The sequence below is a fragment of the Diaporthe batatas genome, assembly GCF_019321695.1.
Source record: "Diaporthe batatas strain CRI 302-4 chromosome Unknown Contig00003, whole genome shotgun sequence".
Lineage (NCBI taxonomy): Eukaryota > Fungi > Ascomycota > Sordariomycetes > Diaporthales > Diaporthaceae > Diaporthe > Diaporthe batatas.
In genome coordinates this window covers 398520-418725 of record NW_025408550.1, presented here as the reverse complement: position 1 = coordinate 418725, position 20206 = coordinate 398520, and the positions used below count along the sequence as shown (strand labels likewise).

Sequence of the window (20206 nt, the reverse complement as noted above, 5' to 3'; positions counted from 1 at the left end):
TATACATTGAATCGTGGAATGATTCTCAAGAAATAAGCTTTTAGTCATCCCAGCTAAAGTCACTCAGTACAATCAGTGGAATGGACACTGCAGACTGATAATACTCTAGCCCTTACATCTTAGAGCAGCCTGCTGTCATAAATAATTCCTTATCGTCACATCAACAACTCGCAGAACTTTATCCAAAAGCCAATAGAATCATAGACTGCCATTTGCGTTTCAGCAACAAGCCCAAGATGCCGACCACGCTGCCAGCCCCGTCAAAGCCACTGCACCCCGGGCTTGACTTCAGCTCCCATGTCTACCTGCCTGACGAGAACTCCATAGAAGTTTTCAATCGTGATAGCGCCGAAGTACTTGAATGGATTCAGCAAAACTTGCAGGCAAGCATCCTGTCTCCATGTGTCGTCCAACTCCCCACGACTAACCTGAACGACAGAGATTTTCCGGCATTGAACAGCTGGCACAGTTATCTCTTTGCCGAGGGTCGCAAGAGGCCGCCCCCATATTTATCGATGCGCGCAAAAGCGAAGTCAAGCTGCTTGATGCGGCACCAAAGGGCGTCGAGCCTGACGTGGTGGCAAACATCGCGCCGGCCTGTGTGCTGGATGCGATCACGGGTCGCCTGCTGACACAAAACATGTTTACCAGGCACGCAGACCCCCCGTGTCCTGGCGCATTTGCGTCATGCTTTGCTCCCCTCGGCCTCCCCGGCCCAATGACTCCCGCGAGTGAGTTGGACCACGACAGCTTGCCCAAGCCCACAGAAGATCCCGAGCAGATCAAGCGGGACATCAAGAGATGGGGCTATGCGTTCCTGGCCAACGCCCTTTCGCCTGAGCAATGCCAGATCCTCAAAAAGGCTGTCCTGGAGCAAGGCGCTGGTGAGCGGGTGAATGGAGTTGCGCATATGCAGGGGGACAACCAACGGATCTGGTGAGAACACTTCTTCGCTGCTTGCATACTTTGATCTGGTTTTCTAATACTATTGTGCCTAGGAACCTTCCTAACAAGGGCGACGAGTTCCTCGATATGCTCAATCACCCCTTGGTCGAATCCTTCACTCCATGGTTTTTGGGCGAAGGTTTCCAGATCTACAACATGTCAGCCAACATTTCTCTCCAAGGAGAAAGCGGCATTCACATGCACAAAGACCAGTCGTCGATGCCACCAGATCAAATCGATTTTGCGTACATGTTCAACGCCCTCTTCTACTTGACCGACTTGACACCTGAGAAGGGTGCCACCTTGATTTACCCCGGGTCACATTTGACGAACGTGGCACCACTGGGACACATGAGCGACCCTGTAAGTTTTACCCAATGCATCCTATGCTTGACAACGATTACATGGTGCCCTTTTATGAGTGAGTTACTGACTGTCAATTTAGGGCGGCTCAATCCCCGCCTGCGCTCCGGCCGGGACGGTCCTGCTTCTAGATAGCCGCGCATGGCACTCCACGGGCGATAACAAGACAGCCGAGCCCCGACCGCTCATCATTCTGACCTTTGTCCGTTACTTTGTGCAGAAGATGGAAGACTACCCGCGTCTCCTCACTGAGGAGGTCAAGGCAAAGTTGTCCGACCGTCAGAAAGTTCTCATGGGGATCCCAGTACCTGGAGCGCACGGTTCGGGGTACAACGCCTACACGAGAAAGGGAGAGGCTGCGCCGGAAATGCGTGCTCCGGTATCTGGAAATCTAGCAGACCCAAAGTAGAAATCTTTCCTACTCGTCTGGTGTTCGTAGTCTAAGCAGGCCGGAATCGCAGACATGGGCACACGGGGCTATTCGAGTCTAACTGCGGGAGCTTTGCCAATCAAAAGACTATATCACCATGAATATTGATGACATTGTGTTGAGAAACGGGGCCCTCCACCTTGAGTCAGCGTTTTGACAAACCTAAGCGTCTGTCATCAGGCTTGAACCGTGTGCAGCTATTAAGTCCCCCCCCCCCCACACTGTCATCGAGATTGGCTTTATTAAAACCATGTCCTCGGGCCGTAAACACGTTGCAGTCATCATTAATGGTGATATCACGTAGAATAATACACAGTTAAAGTTGTATAATTCAGTTAGAGTGATAGGTGCAGAGGGAGTTTCAATGTAGGGTCAAAACGCAGTGAAAATTTAGAATTTACTAGGTATGCATAGCTACTTTTGGTACTGGGTGAGTGACTGAGAATTGCGGGATTTGGGGGCACGGACGGACCTCCTGCGCAGTTGGGTGGGCGGACGCTTCCTGGCCTATGAATGAATGTCAAGATTCAAGAGTGCAGCTGCTTGGTGCTGTGTTGGTGCTAAGAGGCTGCATAACAGCGGATCAGGAATAATGCCAGGCATTCGTTCCAGAGCATGACTAGTCCACCCACCAGGATATAAATGAAGACACCCGTGGAACGTCTGCGCCAAGCTCCTCTCAAGTAACTGTAGAGCTAATACATATTTTCTTCCAACAAACATTCAACACCTTGGCAACCAACTTGCCACTATACACCTCCACGATTCACCTCCATTATTCACCTCCACTATTCACCTCCTCAACGCTCCCAAAAATGGCCACTGTGATTGTCTTTGGGCCGACGGGCAACATTGCCTCCGTCGCCGCCAGAACTGCCCACCAACATGGCGCCAAAGTCTGGCTCGCCATGCGCGACCCCTCCAAAGTCATCCCCGGCCTCACCCCCGAGGCCGAGAAAGCCGGCAACTACACTCGCGTCCAGGCCGACCTGAGCAAGCCTGACACCGTCGCCGCGGCCGTCAAGACCGCGGGCGCCACGCGCGCTTTCATCTACGTGGCTCAAGGCACGCGCGACTTCATGAAGGGCACCGCCGAGGCTCTCAAGGCCGCCGGTGTTGAGTTTGTCGTCCTGCTAAGCAGCTCTACCATCGGCAGTACGCCGCATACGGAGGTGCAGCCGAGCGAGTTCATCCCGTACTCGCACGCGCGTATTGAGGTCACCCTTGACGAGGTCTACGGGCCAGAAGGATACGTGGCCATGCGTCCCGGCGGCTTTGCTACAAATTTGTTGAGGCAGAAGGAAGGCATTCGTGCCGGGGAGGTGAAGATGTTTGGGGCTGGGTTTAAAATCGACTGCATTACGCCCGACGATATGGGTGGGGTGGTCGGCACGATCCTGGCCGAGGGCCGGACGCGGGATGGGCAGAACAAGGTCTTTGTCTATGGCCCCCAAATCTTGTCACAGAAGCAGGCGCTGGAGATCATTGGCGAGGTGCTTGGGAAGGAGATCAAGGTTTCGGGGATCCCCGCGGAGGAGGCAATGGCGCAGTATCTGGCAAAGGGTGCTCCCAAGCCTATGGCGGAGTACATGATAAGGGCGCTGGGGGACACCGACCCGGCCTTGGAGGATGGTTCATGGCTGGCACATTACAAGGAGGGCATGGAAAACGTGAAGAAGTACACGGGAAAGCCCGCCACTGGGTTCCGGCAGTGGGTCGAGGCGAACCCGGAGCTTTTCAAGTGAGCATGTGGATTGGGAGTGGGCCACTTAACCGTGCAGGAGATGTCCCGTGGGTGACGTGTAAGAGCCCTCAGCCCTCGCTAGATCATCCCGTAGCGTTCTTTCAAGGGTTTTGATTAAGATAGACAAAGAACGATAAACTAAACGTGCATGCGTGGTAGACGAATTTCAGATCTTTTCCTGTGAGCTGGGGCCCGGTGACTCTTCAACGCCCCTTGAAAATGTTCCACAGAGTTTCAATCAGTTTAAGCGATGTGACTGGCGTGATGTTATGAAGTTGGGTAGACAAAAAAGCGAAGTCTACATAGACTCCTCGAATGTACGGAAAGGTGAGGTGGAGGAACTGATCAACTATTGAGACATAAAGTCTATACCGTATATTAGTAGATATTAGGGATAGTTACTATAACTATTCTTTAAGTAGGAAATCCCTTTTTTATAAGATTAACTTTAAGTATACTTAAAAAGGAGAGAATATTAACTTTTAAATAGTTAATTAATATCTTAATATACTTTTAATAATAAGAGACTTAAAGAGGAAAGGTAGTTATAAAGAGAAGAGATAGACTTATAGAAGGACTTATAAAAGGGAAAAGGGTTGTAAAGGTACCTTCCCCTTCCCCTTCCCCTTCCCCTTCCTTCCTTCCTTCCTTCCTTCCTTCCTTCCTTCCTTTAACTTTAACTTTAACTTTAACACTAACTCCTCTACCATCCTCCTTTAAGTTAATTAATTAAAATTCTATATTTAAAGATTTAAAAGTAGAATTATTAAAAGTAAAATAACTTAACTTAAAGTATTTAACTTAAAAGAAACTTAATAAAAAGGGAAATAAAGGGAATCTCTCTTAACTAATTAGTATATTTAAATAAAAAACTAACTATAGAGGAATAAAGAAAGAGTTATTTAAAAAAAAGCCTTTTTAATAAGTCTATTTCTACTTTTATAACTTTTTTTTCTTTATAACTATTTTAAGTTTTTAAAATAACCTTAAAATTTAAAGAGAATTATTTAAGCTTAATAATATATACTATTATAATTATTAAATTAAGATGAATATTATAATAATAACCTTAAAGAGAGAGAAGTAATATAATAATTAAGAGGTAGTAAAAAATATGTAGATAGTTATAGTGACTATCTTTAGTACCTACTAACGCACGATATGGGTGTAAAGCACTATATTACCCTATCCGTGGCCAGGTGTCGGAAATTCAGTTCCCACACTAACTTATAAGTCAATCCGTAGTCTGTTAGGCGACGATAATTCTCTTAGATATTTCTAATAACTAAACGTCTAGTTCTGCCTCGATGACCTTCTGCACCGCAAGCGGCGAGGACCAAACCTTGACTATACGGTACCCTGCTGACTTGAGCAGAGCACGCCAGTGCACCTCACTCCGCTCCTCGCCAGCCACCATCACCATCATTGTCAGGTCGTAGGCGGTAGTGTGCGGGTGGGCAACAGTCTCCGGGGCGATATGATCGTGAATCAACAGCCTGCTATATCCGGGTGTCAAGGCATCCCGCTGCATCTCCAGGATTTTACGTGCTGGCTCATCGGACCAGTCGTGAAGGACTCCATGCATATAGTAAGCCCGTGCACCTGTGAAAATGGTCAGAAAATGTTCTGCATGAGATTAGTGAGTGAGTGGCGGTGGATCTTACCCTTGATTGGCTGTGGCGTGAAGAAATCGTAGCCGATCTTGTTGACCGGATCCGGACACTTGGAGAGGGAGACAACCTCAGCGAGGTCCTCCAGATACAAACGTGAGGCGGTCTCCGGATGGGCTTGGTAGAATCTATCCAAGTCATGGCCGATATTGCCGCCGACATCGACCAGGAGTGGTTGATCTGGCTTTGCGTTGGAGAGCAACGTCTCGTGAGGAAATATTTCCAGCCATCCTGACTGGTTCGCCATCACACCACCCATCACCTGGTTGAAGGATTCACCCTCGACGCGGTTTTCCTGGTAGAAATGGAACATATCCTTGCCCCTGCAGTCCTTGGCATACTGGAAGACTCCGTCGTTAGGGTCCACTGGATTCTTATATCCTGTCTGCTCGAGGTAGCGAGGCAACTTGAAGAAGCACGGAATTGTGGCATCATATCTGCGACGTATGTTAATAAGCCACGGTAAAGATAATCATAGCTGCGAGCAAAAACATACTGGTGGTTTATCCACTCAGAGAATACGGGCTTATTGAAAGAGATTGATAGCGCCGTGGGCTTGAAGACGCTGTAAGAAGGCTCCTCCAAGACATGGTATGCGGCTAGATGCCGAAGCAGACGGACTGTAAACAAAGTTGTTAGACAATGTGCATCTTAAGTCACAGGTCCAGACATTGAGAAGCCAGAAATAGGTTTGGGCGGGTTGACGAACGAAGAAGTTTCGGCTCAACTTGTGGGACAAGCTCGTGCAACTCTTCCAAGGTTTTTGCCCCGTCGCCCACTGCATGCCACTTTTGATACAGCTGTAAATCCAGCGCAATTTTGAGGGCGGCCCCGAGGGCAGGCTTTAGTAATTGTTAGAATTTGGTGTGAATAGTGTGCTGTAACTGAACAGAAGGGGATTCTGCTCACCTGGCCCATAGCAAGCCTCAACACGAAGTCCCACGGCGTCTCAAGACGGGCCACGAGAGCATAGGCCGCCGCCACAGCCTCCATACGCTGTCCATCGTTTTCAAAAGAGTCGGCGCTAATCCCGTTCAGGGTCTGGACAATTTGGTTTGCCATTTTCGGATAAAATTGGCTGCGAACGAATTATAGACGAAGTATGGAATTCCCAGAGATATCAGGCTTTGTTTATCATTTTATCCTGACCAGTCCCTATGCTCTATAATCTAGTTCGCTACGGTTGTCGTCGAAGTCAAGTCACCAGCGCTAGACAGCTAGGACTCGGCATTTGGTGCACAGCACGGAGTCAGGTCACTGAGTAACCCCCAATTGACACCGAGTAGACACGTACTCAAGAACGGTTCCGCATGGAGCTTCCCTACGTGCACACCACTGTGACTCCCTTATCGACTTGTAGGCGTGTCATTGCATTATGGTGCTTCAGGCCGCCGAGACCGCATCAACACACTTGACAAAAAGCTCTGTTCGAGGGTAGGCAATTCCCTAGGAATACCACACCTTCACATCTTCCTGTTCTCGTTATTTCCGTCAACATGTTCGAGTCAGCATTCGCTCTTTTGGTTGTGTTGGCGGCTCCGGTAATATACCGACTTCGCTTTCACCCCCTCGCTCATGTGCCCGGGCCGCCATTTGCTGCAATTTCTTCCCTGTTTCTCTACGTCATATGCTACCTTGGCATCGAAGGCAGCGTCATACGCCGATACCATGAGAAGTATAAGACCAAGGTCCTTCGTATAGGCCCCAATGCCATCTCAGTGGCCGACAGCGATGCCGTCCGCGACATCTACGTGGCAGGGGGTGGGTTTCTCAAGGATGCTCGGTATCAAAATTTCAACCTCGGGCCGGTGGTGTCAATATTCTCCTCCATAGACACAGCATATCGTGATGTGAGAGCCAAGGCGGTTGCTCCGCTTTTCTCGCCTGCACGGCTACGGGAGGAGAGTTCCACCCATGGCTCCATCGGACGGCACGTGGCGGACTTTTTGGACCAGCTCAAGGCATTCCGGCAAGCTAAGATCAAGACCGATATTCTTGATCTATGTGCAAAATTGTCTATCGACGTGGTCTCTGACTACGTGCTTGGTCAACCATTTGGTGGGTTGGCTGAGCAAGTACATCTGCCCCTGGCAGACCAGCAAAAGTCGGAGGCGAAGCTCAGTGCCAACGAGTTTATTCACGCCATCGTGGGATTTGCTCGCTTCTCATTACTTCCAAACTCTCTGTTCAAACTGGTGTACTCGGCATCCCAGAAGATAAGCCACAGCGACAAAGTGGACAAGTCATTTATGCGGATTCAGGAGTTCATGGGCCGAGTTATGCAGGGCACGAAGGAAGGCAAGACAACCGAGCACTACCAGGATCGTCTCCTCGCAGCGGGCATATCTTTCCCAGAGACCACAGCGCAATGCGAAGCCATCCTTTTCGCAGGCGGCGATTCGACCGCCGTCATGCTGGCCACAACCCTCTTCCACCTGACACAGAATAAGGAAGCCCGCGCCCGTCTCCTGCATGACATCCGCGCCGTGTCGCCCACAGCAGACGACGCCAGGAGGCCCGACATCCCCTTCTTGCGGGCGTGCGTCAAGGAGGGGCTGCGCCTGGGAATGGCGAATCCTACACGACTAACGCGAGTGGTCCCGCCAGGCGCAAATTTGACGGTCGACGGCATCTCCATCCCTGCCAATGCAGTCGTTGGCTGCGCGGCATACGTCCTCCACCACGACCCTACTATCTTCCCCGACCCATTTGCCTTCCGGCCGGAGCGGTGGATAGATGACGAATGGAACTGCGGCCTGTACCGCCCCCACATGGACCGAAGCCTAATTGCTTTCGGGGCGGGTCTGCGCGCCTGTCTGGGCAAGAACCTGGCCATGCAACAGCTGTTGGAGACAGTGGCAGCAGCTGTCGATAGTGAAGTGTTGGAGGGAGCTCGGACGAGTGAAGAACGGATAGAGGTTATCCAGTGGTTCAACGGTGATATCAAGGGCCACCACATCGACATTGAGTGGTGATAGGTGATTTTAATGGTGGTAAAGATATATCAAGTGACTGGCTGCCTATATAGTTAGTAGAAGAAAAACACCAGTGCAATCATTTCGCCCCACAGACTTGATTCAAGCTGAAAATGTGTTCGCTGTTCCCGTGTGGCTAGATACCCAGGTAACTAGGACGTACCTAACCTCCAGGGCTGTGTTTCGAACGATGAAAGGTGGAAGTTTCCCCCTGTGAACATCCGGCCCTGACTTGATAGCAAGGTGATGCAATGAATTGTCATTTTTCATGGGTAATAAGGGCCGGAGGGACTCTCTCAGAAAGGTACAGGTACAGATATGGTACATAATTTGAAATGACTTGGCCTTGGACCTAATAACTCCAACATTCAAGCAAAGCGACCAGCGCATTCCGGCTACTCCGGTCCATTGAAATGCCAAGATAGTCGCAAATGGGAAAAAAACATCGATTCAAAGTCATCACAGATTAGATGGGGACCCGCTTGAACATTAAGTCCTTGGTGGGATCAGGAATATTCTTTGACGAGAGCGATAGTCAGCCAGGAGTCTCAATACACACAAATGTGATGCACAGGATCACACCACGGTTGGGCAGGAATAGAAATTCAAGTTGCGAGGGCGATGGAGACTCACGGCTTCGTTATATTCGATGTTGGGGTACCTCTCCGTCGCCCCGTCCGTCAATTGGATGTCGTAGTCCAAAATCGCCCGTGCTACAATCATCTTGATCTCGTTCACAGCAAAGAATCGCCCAGGACAGGCGAGCTTCCCGTACCCAAACGGCAAGTTGTTAAGGCTGGTCGAAACGACCTGGTTGGCGGCGCCAGCGCCCGCTTTCTTCTCGCCGTCGAGGCCCTCGGCATGACGCGCCCGGGAGTGACGGAACGCGTCAAACTCGTCGGGCCGATCGAACCGCTCCGGGTCGTGGACTATGCTGTGCCCGGGGATCTCGATGATGGCGCCGGCGGGGATGAATTGGCCGTTGGACAGTATGATTGGCTTGTAGACCTTGCGCTGGAACGAAGACCACGAGAGCGGGTACACGCGCATGACCTCGCGCAGAAAACTATCCAGCTTCTCCAGCTTCTGTAGAGCCAGGCCGGAGAACTCGCCATGTTCCAGCAGCACGGCGCGGATCTCGTCGCGGAGCTCGGGGACTATGTCAGGCATCGCGGCGAGCGTGTAGAAAGTATTGATCGTTGTCATGGTGGTGGTGTGGATGGCGGCGAAAATCAGGAAGAGCTGAATCTCTGCGAGGTCCTCGACAGAGAGGTTGCCGTATTTGGCCTCGCTGTTGAGGATCCACTGCATCATGTCATCGGGCGGCTGGTAATCTATATCCTCCGCCATCGCCTTCTTGCGGGCAGCGATCAGTGGGCGAATGAATTCGAGGGTCCGCTTCCGGCGATTCTGTAGCTGTAGAAGCTGGGGGAGACTTGGGGCCTTGGTCTCCCTCTCATCTGGCTTGATCGCAGCGATACCTTTCACGGCGCCCGCGATTTCCAGCGTGTAGTTGATGCTCATATCCATGTATTCTTCTGTCCGGGCGAGCTCCGCGCCGGCGAAAAAGCGGCCGGAAACCTTGGCAACAATCCTCCAGAGAGTACGATTGATTGGAACTCTAGTGAAGTCTTTGCAAGCGGGGAGTTCGTCTCGGAAAGCCGTCGCCACTTCTTCGGCGATGATGGGATTGAGACGGCCTACGTGATGTTAGAACTGGTACAAGATATTGTATCTTGGCACGGGATCTTACTCAACGCTGGGGTGAGCTCGTTCCTCACAATATGTGGGACAACAGGAATGTCCACTGTAATGTGGGTAAATCGCGATTGCATTTTCTTGACATCCTTGGCATCAGCCTTGGCCTCACACACAAGGACTCCACAGCAAGACACTCACTTCTTTTAGAGCCCCGTGGAAGCTGACATGGTCGTCAGGCAGAGCGTTCAATTCCTTCAGGAAGTGAGGCGAAACAACTACGACCGGGGATTCTGTTTCGGTTTCAACATCAGCAACTGAGCCTCACAACATGGAAGCTCTGCAACCGCACCTCTCGGCGAAGAGACTCGGAACAGCCCATTCCTGAATTTGCGGTACCCTTCCCGGTACACATGTTTGGCCCCCTTTGCAAACTTCATGCGCCTCGTGGCCTCGTCCTTTATGTCACCGTCAACAAGTGGAATCTCGGAAATGGGATCGTGCTTCAGAAAAGCCTCAAAGAGCAATTTTGCCGCGGACACGGCAATAGTAATGAGGAGAAAGGGCCATATTTTTGTCTTTCAGTAGTTCAAGTTAGTATTTGGTTTTACTTATGCCATCTCTGGGGAGTCTTCTTGGTGCTGCGTGATCAGCGACCAAGAAAAGTGGCTTTTCGGCAGTCTGAATGTACGCAGCCCCCAAATTGTTGTTCAGGCCACCGGGGAGTGCAGGGGGTATCCCGTTAGGAAATACTGACTGGGACTGCAAGAAGCCTCGTGGCAATCGAATCGATCGCGAATGTCCCCATCTTGTTAAGATCGGATCTGCGCTAGACCACGTTGTTCACTTGGCATTCAGGGACGAAGTTGAAGAGATTGGCTAGCTTGGCATATCACGTTCACTGAGGGGTGCGTAGCCACAATTATAGATTTTCTCATGACATACATCATCTAAATTTAGGTCATGATGCTTTGCAGGCCTCCTTGCGCGATTTTCTGTCTCGGACCACCTCTTCTCATTGCATGCCAGTGTCAACTTACCCAGCGCCGACCGATCACTTCATGCCTGCCTACTCAGCGCCAAGGGGCCAAGCTCAGGGCCAAGCCACGGTCCGCCTTGTGGGGCAGGCAGGGGGAAGTCAAGATTTGTGCCGGCGAACAGTCCGTAAGTAGATAACGGTGCAGAAGCACCCAGCTGGGGTGAAGATGCCCCTTCGGTCTCGCTTGGGATGCTGCCTGCCGCCTCTTTCTTCTGTACCAGACACCAATACGACTATTGCGCACCAGTGGGGACGTACTAATTTTCTCTCTACTGTTATTGGCACTGTATTCTTTTATACCCTGGGTTTTGAAGTCGCCTCATACATTTTATATGTGTGTATGGGGATTAAATGTTGGACCACACGAAACCACTGCGTATTAGTGGTTCTTTCTAGAGTAAGCCCCTCAATACCTGAGACTAATAAGCCTTTTAATTACCTAACGGATCAGGGTCGACAAGTTCTGGCATTCGGATGCCAGGACCCGCGTCTATAGATGCCCAGGGTGATTTAAGAACAATCCCACGCCGAAAACGACAGACGACACCTGGGCATATCAACTAGTCCACGTGTTCGGGGTTCCGAATGCATTGTGTTTGCGTAGAGAAGTCAATTAAATGAATTTACGAGCCTATTAATTCTAGCTCGAGATCCAGGTTCTAAATATAATGGTAGAGAAACGAGCTCAAACCAAAAGCAGACACCCGTGCAGACATAGCTAAAAGATATGATGTTGAAGGCAACAAGTCTTACCGCTTGGTTCAGGAAATTAAACATGCACCCTACAAACTAATCCTACTAGTAGTAGACAGTGTTCTTGATATCGTCGGCGAGCTTCTCAGCCAAGATGACTATTCGGGTCAGTGATGAACCGTTTCTGGTGAAGCGAGGACTGAAGAACTTACAAACTTGTGTGTATGGCGAAGGCCCTGGCGGCAGGAACGGAAAAGCAGAGCCATCAATCACTCTCACTATTCGATGTCAGTTTAGAACTTCAGATTGCATACTGAGGTACCTATGGTAGTGTGCTTCACGGGAGACTAATTGGAGACTTACATCTCTGCACTCCGAACACTCGTCCACGGTGATCTACGACCGCGTCAGGGTCCGAGGGCTTCCCCATCTTGTTGGTTGCCGCCGCATGGTAGATGGTGCTGCCTCGCTGAGCCACGAATGCGGCAAGCTCTTCGTCTGTTTGGACGTCCAGACCAGGGAGCATCTCATCGCCAATCATGATAGGGGCCATAGCCGGGCTGCTGAGTGCCTTGCGCATGCGCTTGAGCGCGGCAACAGTGACCTCGACGTCTGTCTGGGAGCTGAACCAGTTCGGGTCGATAACTGGGGGTACGGCCATGTCCGCCGACTGGATCGTGAGTGAGCCCCTGGAACGGGGGGCCATCGACCACGCCTGCATGATAGCATAATTTTTCCCCGGCTCTGGCTGTGTAGCGGAGCCCGGGTAGACCGCGTAGCAAACCTCGGGCCAATCTTCGGGTAACTGGTCCAGATCTTTACGCAGAAAGTATGTGTCAGTAGATCCCCAGTGACTGAACTCGGATTCTGGCTGTTGTTACTCACAGGCCTTGGTATCATTCGAGAATCCGGTCCTGAACTCCTCTGGTATCTTCTCGAATCCCATCAGGTCACCTCCTGGGGCAGTCAAGGGACCTGTGCGGTTGACAATGTACTGCTCCTCAACTGCCGCGGCGTATGCTGGATCTTGGCTGAGCAGAGTGTTGGTGACGAGATCGACTTGGTACATCGCGAATGTGGTGGCCTGGTCCTGCATGTTCTGGCCCACACCAGGCCGATCAGCAACCACAGGAATGCCGTATTGCTCAAGCATGGCCTTGGGACCGACACCAGAGACCTGCAAGAGATGTGGTGACTGGAAGACGCCAGCCGAGACAATAACCTCCTTGGCTGCAGACATAGTGAACGAGCAGTTGGTCGTTGTCGACGTGACCTCGACGCCTGTGGCAGTCTTCTGGTCATCAAATAGAATGCGCTTGGCGAACGTATAGTCGAAGACAGCAAGGTTGGGACGGCCGAGAACAGGGATGAGGTAGGCTGTCTCCGAAGTCTGTCTGATGGCCTCTGGCGCCTTGATGGTATAGAGATTCCAAGACCACCCCATATTGTTGCCATCCACGAAGGCCGAGACCTGAGGGACGCCGATGGCCTTGAGACCCAGAGCGACCCAAGTGCTCCAAGACTGCACGTAGGCTCCGAAAGTAACGGGCAGCGTTCCGTTGATCGCGGCGTCCGCTGCGAGGAGCGAGGTGGTGGCATTGGCTGAGCGAGCGCCTTCTTTCGGGGGGGAGTACTTCATGGCCTTGTGGTAGTATTGTAACATGTTGTCGTACGTGTAAGACTCATCGTCGACAAGGTCGGCCCATCTCTGGTGAGAACCCTTGCTGGCCTGTCCATAGTTCATGAAGTTCAAGACGCCACTGCCACCGAGCTAGAGGAGCAGTAACCAGTTATTAGGATGTTCCCTTCCCACGCCGGAAGGATGTACGAAGAAACATACCGTTTTGCCTCGCATGTAGGTGAACGTTCGGTTCAGGAGAGCCTGAAATTCGTCAGTAATTGATGATACCTGTGAACGTTGGGACCTAAAATACCTCCTGAGGCGTGACAGTGAAGCCCCAATTCAGCTCAGCAGCGTTCAAGTACAGCTCGCCGGCGTAGCCTGGAACCTGAGTCAAGTTTCCTGCTACAGCCTCGGGGCTGGTTCCAGCCTCAATAACAGCGACATTGATGTCGGCATTTTCTGTCAGCCTGGTCGCAAGAACCAAGCCAGCAGTGCCGCCGCCAACAATGACATAGTCGAAGCTTTGCACAGCTGGCCCGCATTCAGCACGGGTCCTAGGACTCGGGGCAGCTAAAGCATGGTCGATGCTGTGAAGCAGCAACGTAGAAAGCAAAAATGAGTGGCTTGTCAGGGAACGCATAATGAATGAATGACACCTAGAATGGGGCGACGTAGTTCACGTTGACGACGTATAGAAGAAAAGCATCCATTGATAAAGCTGCTAGGAAAGGACGCAGCGTGTAGCATACCGTCCGTATGTGACCGCCGTAAATTGGGATATGGACCACAGCCACAATGAGAAAAGGAGAAAAGGGGTCGCCCGAGCACCGAAGCTTCAATATTCCGTGGCGCCCAGCCTTTTCGGACATGGGGGCGAAATTTTGTCTAGTCATCAACGGACCCTCCGGTACGATTAGGACACATCATTTAACTCTAACTTTGGAATTGTCAGGTCGTTCTGGGGAATCTAATTCACAATAAGCAGAGTCACGCAATGCAGATTATGTTTTGCAGTGACTTCCTCAGGCCTATGACGAGCACCGTATGAAGGCGCCATGTATGTCCCCGGATGTATGCGGAATAAACCTAGCTAGGATGGGCACGAACATAATCAAAGCACCTTCGTAATCTTCTTAGTCGTTTAATGATGGGGATTAAAGGTTACTAGTAACATAAGCTATAAGAAGTATATAACTAAGAGACAAAGCTTTACTAGTTTTATATAAATTAAAATACTATAAGAGGGGCTTCCATATAATTAAATATATTAAAGTATTATAATTAAAAAAATAAATTTTAAATTTATAGGAAAACTAAGTAATAATAGTAATTCACTTACTACTCTTTTAACGTTACTATCCAATGTATTTCATTATATGTATACTTATTTCAATAGGTAAATGTGTTATGGGCAAAGAATTTTCTGAGAACTCTATAATTAGGTTTGGTTGCACTGCTTGTTACATGCCTTGTTGTTGCACGGTGGTTGACATTCGAAAAGGGGCGTGCACTGCATCCGACACGCCGGTGAATCCTGCACCTTGTGTGTTCCTACACTTTCTTGCCCAAAGCATCTAGAACGCTCCATAGTACTCAGTAATCACTATTTGTTGTACAGTGACGAGTCATCTATCTGGGTTGCTGACTCAGTGTAAAGGCGTGGGCTTTAACTGTGAAATGCCGGCCACCAGCCGATGAATTGAGTTATCTTCAGAAATATGGCAATGCGGCTAGTTCCGTGCCCAGGGCAATTCAAAGTCACTGTATTGGCTCGGTTGTGAAGCATGAGGCTGCGGCTTTTGGGAGTTGCGCCGTGTACTCGGTGCCGAATCCATTAGCACTTGGGCACGTGGTGGCAAGGCTTGGGTCTTCCTCTCTGCAACTCGTTGTAGTGACACGACCCCATGACCCTCAAATTACACACGAATATGGAGTTGTTGGAATTGATGGTCCGAGGCGGTTGCGTCTAGACCATCGTGGATTATCCCGGAGCTACTTGTATTACCGGTTCGTTTACTGCTGCTAGCTGTTACGTTGCACATGTGAACCATCTCCTCGGAACGATCAGCATGTCCGCCTCAAACCTCCTACGGGTGCACAACATCCCCGAGTCCTCCACTACGGTGGATGTCAGTGTTATCGATACGTATGCGTCCGGGTCTCTCGGTTCTTGCTGGGCTGAAGACTGACATAGCGCAAAACAGGGACACCACCGTTCACCTGAACCCCGAACTGTTCTGGCGACCAAAAGTCGACGGCTTCACCGGCCTCCACGCCCCAATCTACTGTTTCCTGGTGTCGAACCGCAGAACTGGGGAGAATGTTCTCTTTGACCTTGGAACGCGACCTGATTGGCGTAACTATGCCCCCAAGACGGTGGACCTGATATCCGCCACAACGATTGTAAAACCGGGAACTGATGTGCCCACCATGCTGGATGAGGCGGCCCACAGCGGCGACACGAATGTTAGTAGGGCCGACGTTTCCGCCGTGATATGGTCCCACAATCACTTTGACCACATCGGCGATGTGACTCGCTTCCCCACAAGCACGGCGCTGGTAGTTGGACCCGGTGTCCGTGACGTGACGTGGCCGGGCTGGCCCACGCGTGCGGACGCTATCGTTCTGGACGCAGATATCGAGGGCCGTGAGGTGATCGAGATCGCCTTTGACAAGGGCTTGAAGATCGGGCGGTTCGACGCTTTTGACTATTTTGGGGATGGGTCCTTCTACCTCCTCGATGCGCCGGGGCATGCCGTAGGACATCTTTGTGCTTTGGCACGCACGACTGCTGCTCACGAGGAGGGAGGATCCTCGTTTGTGTTTATGGGAGCCGATGCGTGTCACCATGTTGGTGTCCTGCGGCCCAGTGCGTATCATCCCTTGCCATCCGGTGAGAAAATGCAGCATTTCCTGGGCGAGGACTCTGCACTGTGTCCTGGTCTCCTCCTGGACTCTTGCCTGTCCAGAAAATGCGACCCTTTTTTTGAGGTCGCGGCTCCGAGTGTTATTTTCCCAGACAAGGATGCGTCCTTTGATACTGTGGACAAGATACAGCAGTTGGACGGACTGGAAAGTGTGTTCGTGGTGATGGCTCATGATCTGTCAATACGAGACAAAATCCCGCTATTCCCAAAACGAATCAATGGGTGGAAGACATCAGGAATCAAGGGGGACTCTCGTTGGGCGTTTTGTCAAGATCTATACGACTCTCAAAGATGACTCGAATGTCTGAATCTCGAGTGCTTCTGTATTTTGAGCACCAATATTAATTGACCTCTCATCACATTCATGCTGACTATGACTGGGTCTTGAATTGTTGTCCTCACTTCCGTAACCACGTGGTCACCCACTGTATAAAGGCGTTAGATCATTGAATGGAGACTGCTGGCCTCAAGGTCTTTTCCTTGGGGCTCTTTACGCCGCCACAATGTATTGGGTCACACCGTTATTAATTGAATTGTAACGCCAAGCCCATGATAAAGGTCACTTGATAGGTAGTCAGTTGATGATTTCAGCGTTCAACGACTAATCTCAATCCGGGAGTGATAGACGGGTAAGGCATAATGACGATTATGGACTCCATCTCAATTGCCGCGACGAGGCGAGTTCACCAGGGGGAGAGAAGAAATAAAATCCAAGAAAAGGAAACCTTTAGTTCTGGACGGGTATAATTCGAAAATCAGGCCAATGAACCATTGTGAAATTATTCGTCTCTTGAATTGGAGAGTGTGGTCGGCTGTCCTAGACCTAGTTGCGAAAGATTGTCCTGTTGGTCTAAACTGTCACATGCATTCTGTGAAATGGAAGCCCGTAAGATTCTCGAAACCGTCTAGATGGATTGGTATGCAAAGATCTTTAGAAGACATTTATCCTCCACCTTGTCTAAGAAAAGTCTATCTCGACTCAAGATGATTTCTATTTCAATTCATCATTTAGCCGATTTACACCTTGCGCACCGAATACCGATATTGGCAGAAGCGCAAAGTCTTCGGGGCGTTCGGGTCTCCCGTGATTTCCTTCCTCTTCGCCCAGTAATTGTCATCGATGTCAAGTAATTTCAGGTCGACCACCTCGGCAGTGGTCACCCACTTCGTCCCTGTCAATTCGCCAACCTCATCCCACAGTGCCTGCCACGTTGATGGAGTGTGCAGAAAGCGCTTGAGCTTGTCCAGGGTCCATGTCTCAAAGGGATCCAGGGGCTCAGCTTGGCCCGTGTGGCGGCCGACAATCAGCGCGTTCTTGGCGTCCGGCTTGAAGAACTTGACCAGACGCGTGGCCAGCTTGATCTGGTCCTCGCGATCGAATAGGTGGAAGAGGAACGTGCCATGAATGATGTCTATCTTGCCATCTAGACAGTCGAGCGACGGGTCTGAGTGGTTGAGCATGTCGCCCGTGACAAACTTGAAGCCGCACTTTCCCTCGTCTCGGAACAGATCGTAGCCTTGCTCAATGAACTTGGGGTACAAATCGGTACCGATCAGGTTCTCGGCAGGAACACCGTCGTAGTAGAGGTGACGGAGCACCTGACCGAAGCAGCATCCGGCGTCCAGGAAGGTCTCGCCTCCCTTCAGACGGGAGATAACTTCAGGATACTCAGGAAACTCTTCCATGTAGTCTGCCAAGAAGCGCCAGGACCCGATGCATGGGTATGGGAAGACTTCCCATGCCTTGGTCCTCTACAGTATGAAGGAGTCAGCCTCGGCATCACACTGAACCACGAGCGATGGGAAACGGCGTCTTACAATATCGTGGACATGCTCCTCAACTTTGTCTGCTGGTATACCGCTGTATTCCCTCAAGAGCTTGAACGTCTTCTCGATGTTCTTTCGGTCCTCGGGCAGATCTTTGTCGAAGTGCCACGTGCTTGGATACGCGGCACCTCCACGCTGAAAGTCTTCGGTGGTAAGGGTAGAGGTAGTGGTGGCCATATTGTATACACGTTTCTCTTAGGGTGAAACACGATAGAATATCCAAATAAGTCGTAGGTTCACAGTCAAGATCCTGAGTTTCAACCTAAGTTTGGTGATCTGGGAAGGGGATGAATGGGGCCCCTTGGTCGATGGGAAGCAGAGGGTCAAGCTTGAATTTATGCCAGTGTTAGTCAGGTAGCCAGCCTTTATTAGATTAGTTACCAGTTGGATACAAGTGAAGCCAGCATGCAGCCAAGATCTTCAGCTACTCGAGGGCTTCTGGCGGCTGAGCCTCGGCACCATACTTGATGTTGCTGTTAAGTTCTCCACCCTGTCTTTTTCCCCTCTGCGCCCACCCGGGGTCCCCAAATCCCCCGGGTCCTCTACGCTCTATGCTGATTCTAGATTCAACACTGCATTTGCCCCTGAAGGTACTGAGTTCGTGCCGCCGAGGGTCTGTGTGACCTGGGCACATCTGAGTTCTAGGCTTTGAGTTCTGGTTCTAGACCACGCCTCCCCAGACATGCAAAACTCTAACTTGTATACAAGCTCTCTGTGGGCGATTTGTGTCAAAGTTTGCCCAGTATGCTAGCAAAAGCGACATAGGATGGCGAAGTCTCTTCGAAAACGTGGTATGGCTACAGACACGTAGTTGGTGGAACAAGGCCATGGGTATCTCCTGTGGAGTTCAAATTACGGTGTACAGATAGCCAGCGAAGTGAAGCTTGCCAGCGTTTCACTCAAGTCAGGTGAGACGAATCTAGAGGCCCTGAGGTGTCGCACGCTTTTCAATCCACCGCTTCTCTGCTCGCTATTCATGCTCAAACGCGCGGTTGGTCTGGATCAATTCTATACGGCTGGGAATGCAAATTTGCAAATTCATGGCATGAGCTGTTTCTGCACTTCATATTTATCTGATTACACTGCTATCATGAGTTGAAGGGAGAAAATGTTGCAAAGAAAAAGAGAAAAAAAAGAAAAGAAAAAAGAAAATGAGAGGGCAAAAAAAAAAAAAGCAAAGATGGTTGCATCTGCAGCTAGAGTTAGCTACCTACGTAGGTAGCCTTCGGCATAGGCGTCGACTTAATTCATGCGAGCCATGAGTCCCCAAATGTCCCACGGTGAGAACAAGGCTGCCTGCACGTGTGAGTGGCGGCTGCGAGCAATCTGGCAACAGCCTCACCGTGACGTTCCTAGTCAGACGCCATATCCCAGCTAGTCATGCAATCGACGGCGGAATCAACCTTAAACCAAAGCTTGACCTTACTCGTCTTTGCGGCGACGATCAGAGTTCCGCTCCGGTGGAGGTGGATCCCGCTGCCGCGGTCAGGTCGGTTGCGACACTTTTATGCCCGCTGATCATGCGCCCAGTCCAGGCCGGCCGCGGCAGCGCCTTATCTGCGGAGGTCGGGCCACAAACGACACTGCCGAGCTGCAGGGACTCGTGACCCCTGATCTCTATTAGCTGGGTATCTCACTTTCACGTCAGGGCCGCTCGGGTACCCCGCAGGTGCGTCGTTGCTTTTTAAGACATATTTTAAGTACTTAATTAGTGTCCTATTAATATTTAAACATATTACCTCTTACGAACTATAAATGTAAAAAGTAAGTATAATAATTATATATAAAGAAAATTAGGTTATAAGAAGTATAATTAAAATTATAAATATAATAAAATATTTATTATTATATATAATTTTTAAAGATTTTATTAAATTAAAACTAATATTATAATATATATAAATAGAAAGATATTTTTAATAATTAGTAAAATAAAATACTTAAATAAAAAGTTTTAAATAAAAACTTATAAAAATATAAGTATTATTATAAAAAAATAGTTTTAATAATAATCTTTTTATTTTCTAAATAATATAATTTAAATATTTTATATTACTTAAATTATTATTAAGTACTAGACTTATATAATTTATTATTATAAGCTTTTTATTCAATAACCGCAAGTATACTATGTAGGCTATATTAATTATTTTAAAATGAGCTAATAGTGCACTATATGCTGGGGTAAAAGCACTCTATACTTCTATTAGACTTACTAGGGTAGCAGAACTTGAATGGCATGCAGAAGGATCCACTGCTATCACTGGACAT

General features: G+C 49.8%; 8 protein-coding genes across 8 annotated transcripts; 4 read left to right on the top strand and 4 right to left on the bottom strand.

Moving 5' to 3' along the window:
* Positions 1 to 718: 718 nt before the first annotated feature.
* Positions 719 to 1717, top strand: KVR01_002263 (uncharacterized protein; the record flags this gene model as incomplete). The annotated part of the gene is made up of 4 exons (XM_044791032.1): positions 719 to 936; positions 999 to 1103; positions 1134 to 1308; positions 1391 to 1717. 4 exons carry the CDS (start codon positions 719 to 721, stop codon positions 1715 to 1717), a joined length of 825 nt encoding a protein of 274 aa, XP_044647278.1.
* A 726-nt stretch (positions 1718 to 2443) lies between these two features.
* Positions 2444 to 3637, top strand: KVR01_003433 (uncharacterized protein). The gene has a single exon (XM_044789471.1). It carries the CDS (start codon positions 2554 to 2556, stop codon positions 3481 to 3483), a length of 930 nt encoding a protein of 309 aa, XP_044648448.1. The 5' UTR covers positions 2444 to 2553; the 3' UTR covers positions 3484 to 3637.
* Positions 3638 to 4767: 1130 nt separating this feature from the next.
* Positions 4768 to 6214, bottom strand: KVR01_003194 (uncharacterized protein; the record flags this gene model as incomplete). Its single annotated transcript, XM_044790410.1, has 5 exons — positions 4768 to 5084; positions 5147 to 5336; positions 5415 to 5589; positions 5858 to 5940; positions 6086 to 6214. The coding sequence occupies 5 exons, from the start codon at positions 6212 to 6214 to the stop codon at positions 4768 to 4770; spliced, it is 894 nt and encodes a 297-aa protein (XP_044648209.1).
* A 434-nt stretch (positions 6215 to 6648) lies between these two features.
* KVR01_003717 (uncharacterized protein) lies at positions 6649 to 8127 on the top strand (the record flags this gene model as incomplete). The annotated part of the gene is made up of 1 exon (XM_044782478.1): positions 6649 to 8127. One exon carries the CDS (start codon positions 6649 to 6651, stop codon positions 8125 to 8127), a length of 1479 nt encoding a protein of 492 aa, XP_044648732.1.
* A 244-nt stretch (positions 8128 to 8371) lies between these two features.
* Positions 8372 to 10705, bottom strand: KVR01_002972 (uncharacterized protein). The gene is made up of 6 exons (XM_044781789.1): positions 10583 to 10705; positions 10178 to 10403; positions 10027 to 10118; positions 9881 to 9965; positions 8761 to 9827; positions 8372 to 8644 (listed from the first exon to the last, which is right to left on the bottom strand). Exons 1-6 carry the CDS (start codon positions 10631 to 10633, stop codon positions 8594 to 8596), a joined length of 1572 nt encoding a protein of 523 aa, XP_044647987.1. The 5' UTR covers positions 10634 to 10705; the 3' UTR covers positions 8372 to 8593.
* Positions 10706 to 11662: 957 nt separating this feature from the next.
* KVR01_002799 (uncharacterized protein) lies at positions 11663 to 14697 on the bottom strand (the record flags this gene model as incomplete). The annotated part of the gene is made up of 6 exons (XM_044794402.1): positions 11663 to 11715; positions 11921 to 12373; positions 12443 to 13328; positions 13398 to 13439; positions 13492 to 13712; positions 14673 to 14697. 6 exons carry the CDS (start codon positions 14695 to 14697, stop codon positions 11663 to 11665), a joined length of 1680 nt encoding a protein of 559 aa, XP_044647814.1.
* Positions 14698 to 15250: 553 nt separating this feature from the next.
* Positions 15251 to 16640, top strand: KVR01_003113 (uncharacterized protein; the record flags this gene model as incomplete). The annotated part of the gene is made up of 3 exons (XM_044783945.1): positions 15251 to 15327; positions 15386 to 15874; positions 16580 to 16640. The coding sequence occupies 3 exons, from the start codon at positions 15251 to 15253 to the stop codon at positions 16638 to 16640; spliced, it is 627 nt and encodes a 208-aa protein (XP_044648128.1).
* Positions 16641 to 17125: 485 nt separating this feature from the next.
* KVR01_002668 (uncharacterized protein) lies at positions 17126 to 18112 on the bottom strand (the record flags this gene model as incomplete). The annotated part of the gene is made up of 2 exons (XM_044782396.1): positions 17126 to 17860; positions 17927 to 18112. The coding sequence occupies 2 exons, from the start codon at positions 18110 to 18112 to the stop codon at positions 17126 to 17128; spliced, it is 921 nt and encodes a 306-aa protein (XP_044647683.1).
* Positions 18113 to 20206: the final 2094 nt, after the last annotated feature.

Coding starts and splice junctions, on each gene's coding strand:
- KVR01_003433 (XM_044789471.1), top strand. CDS start 2,554: ATGGCCACTGTGATTGTCTTTGGGCCGACGGGCAACATTGCCTCCGTC.
- KVR01_002972 (XM_044781789.1), bottom strand. CDS start 10,633: ATGGGGACATTCGCGATCGATTCGATTGCCACGAGGCTTCTTGCAGTC. Junction 9,828..9,880: donor CGAGCTCACCCCAGCGTTGA/GTAAGATCCCGT, acceptor AACATCACGTAG/GCCGTCTCAATCCCATCATC. Junction 8,645..8,760: donor ACATCGAATATAACGAAGCC/GTGAGTCTCCAT, acceptor CTCTCGTCAAAG/AATATTCCTGATCCCACCAA.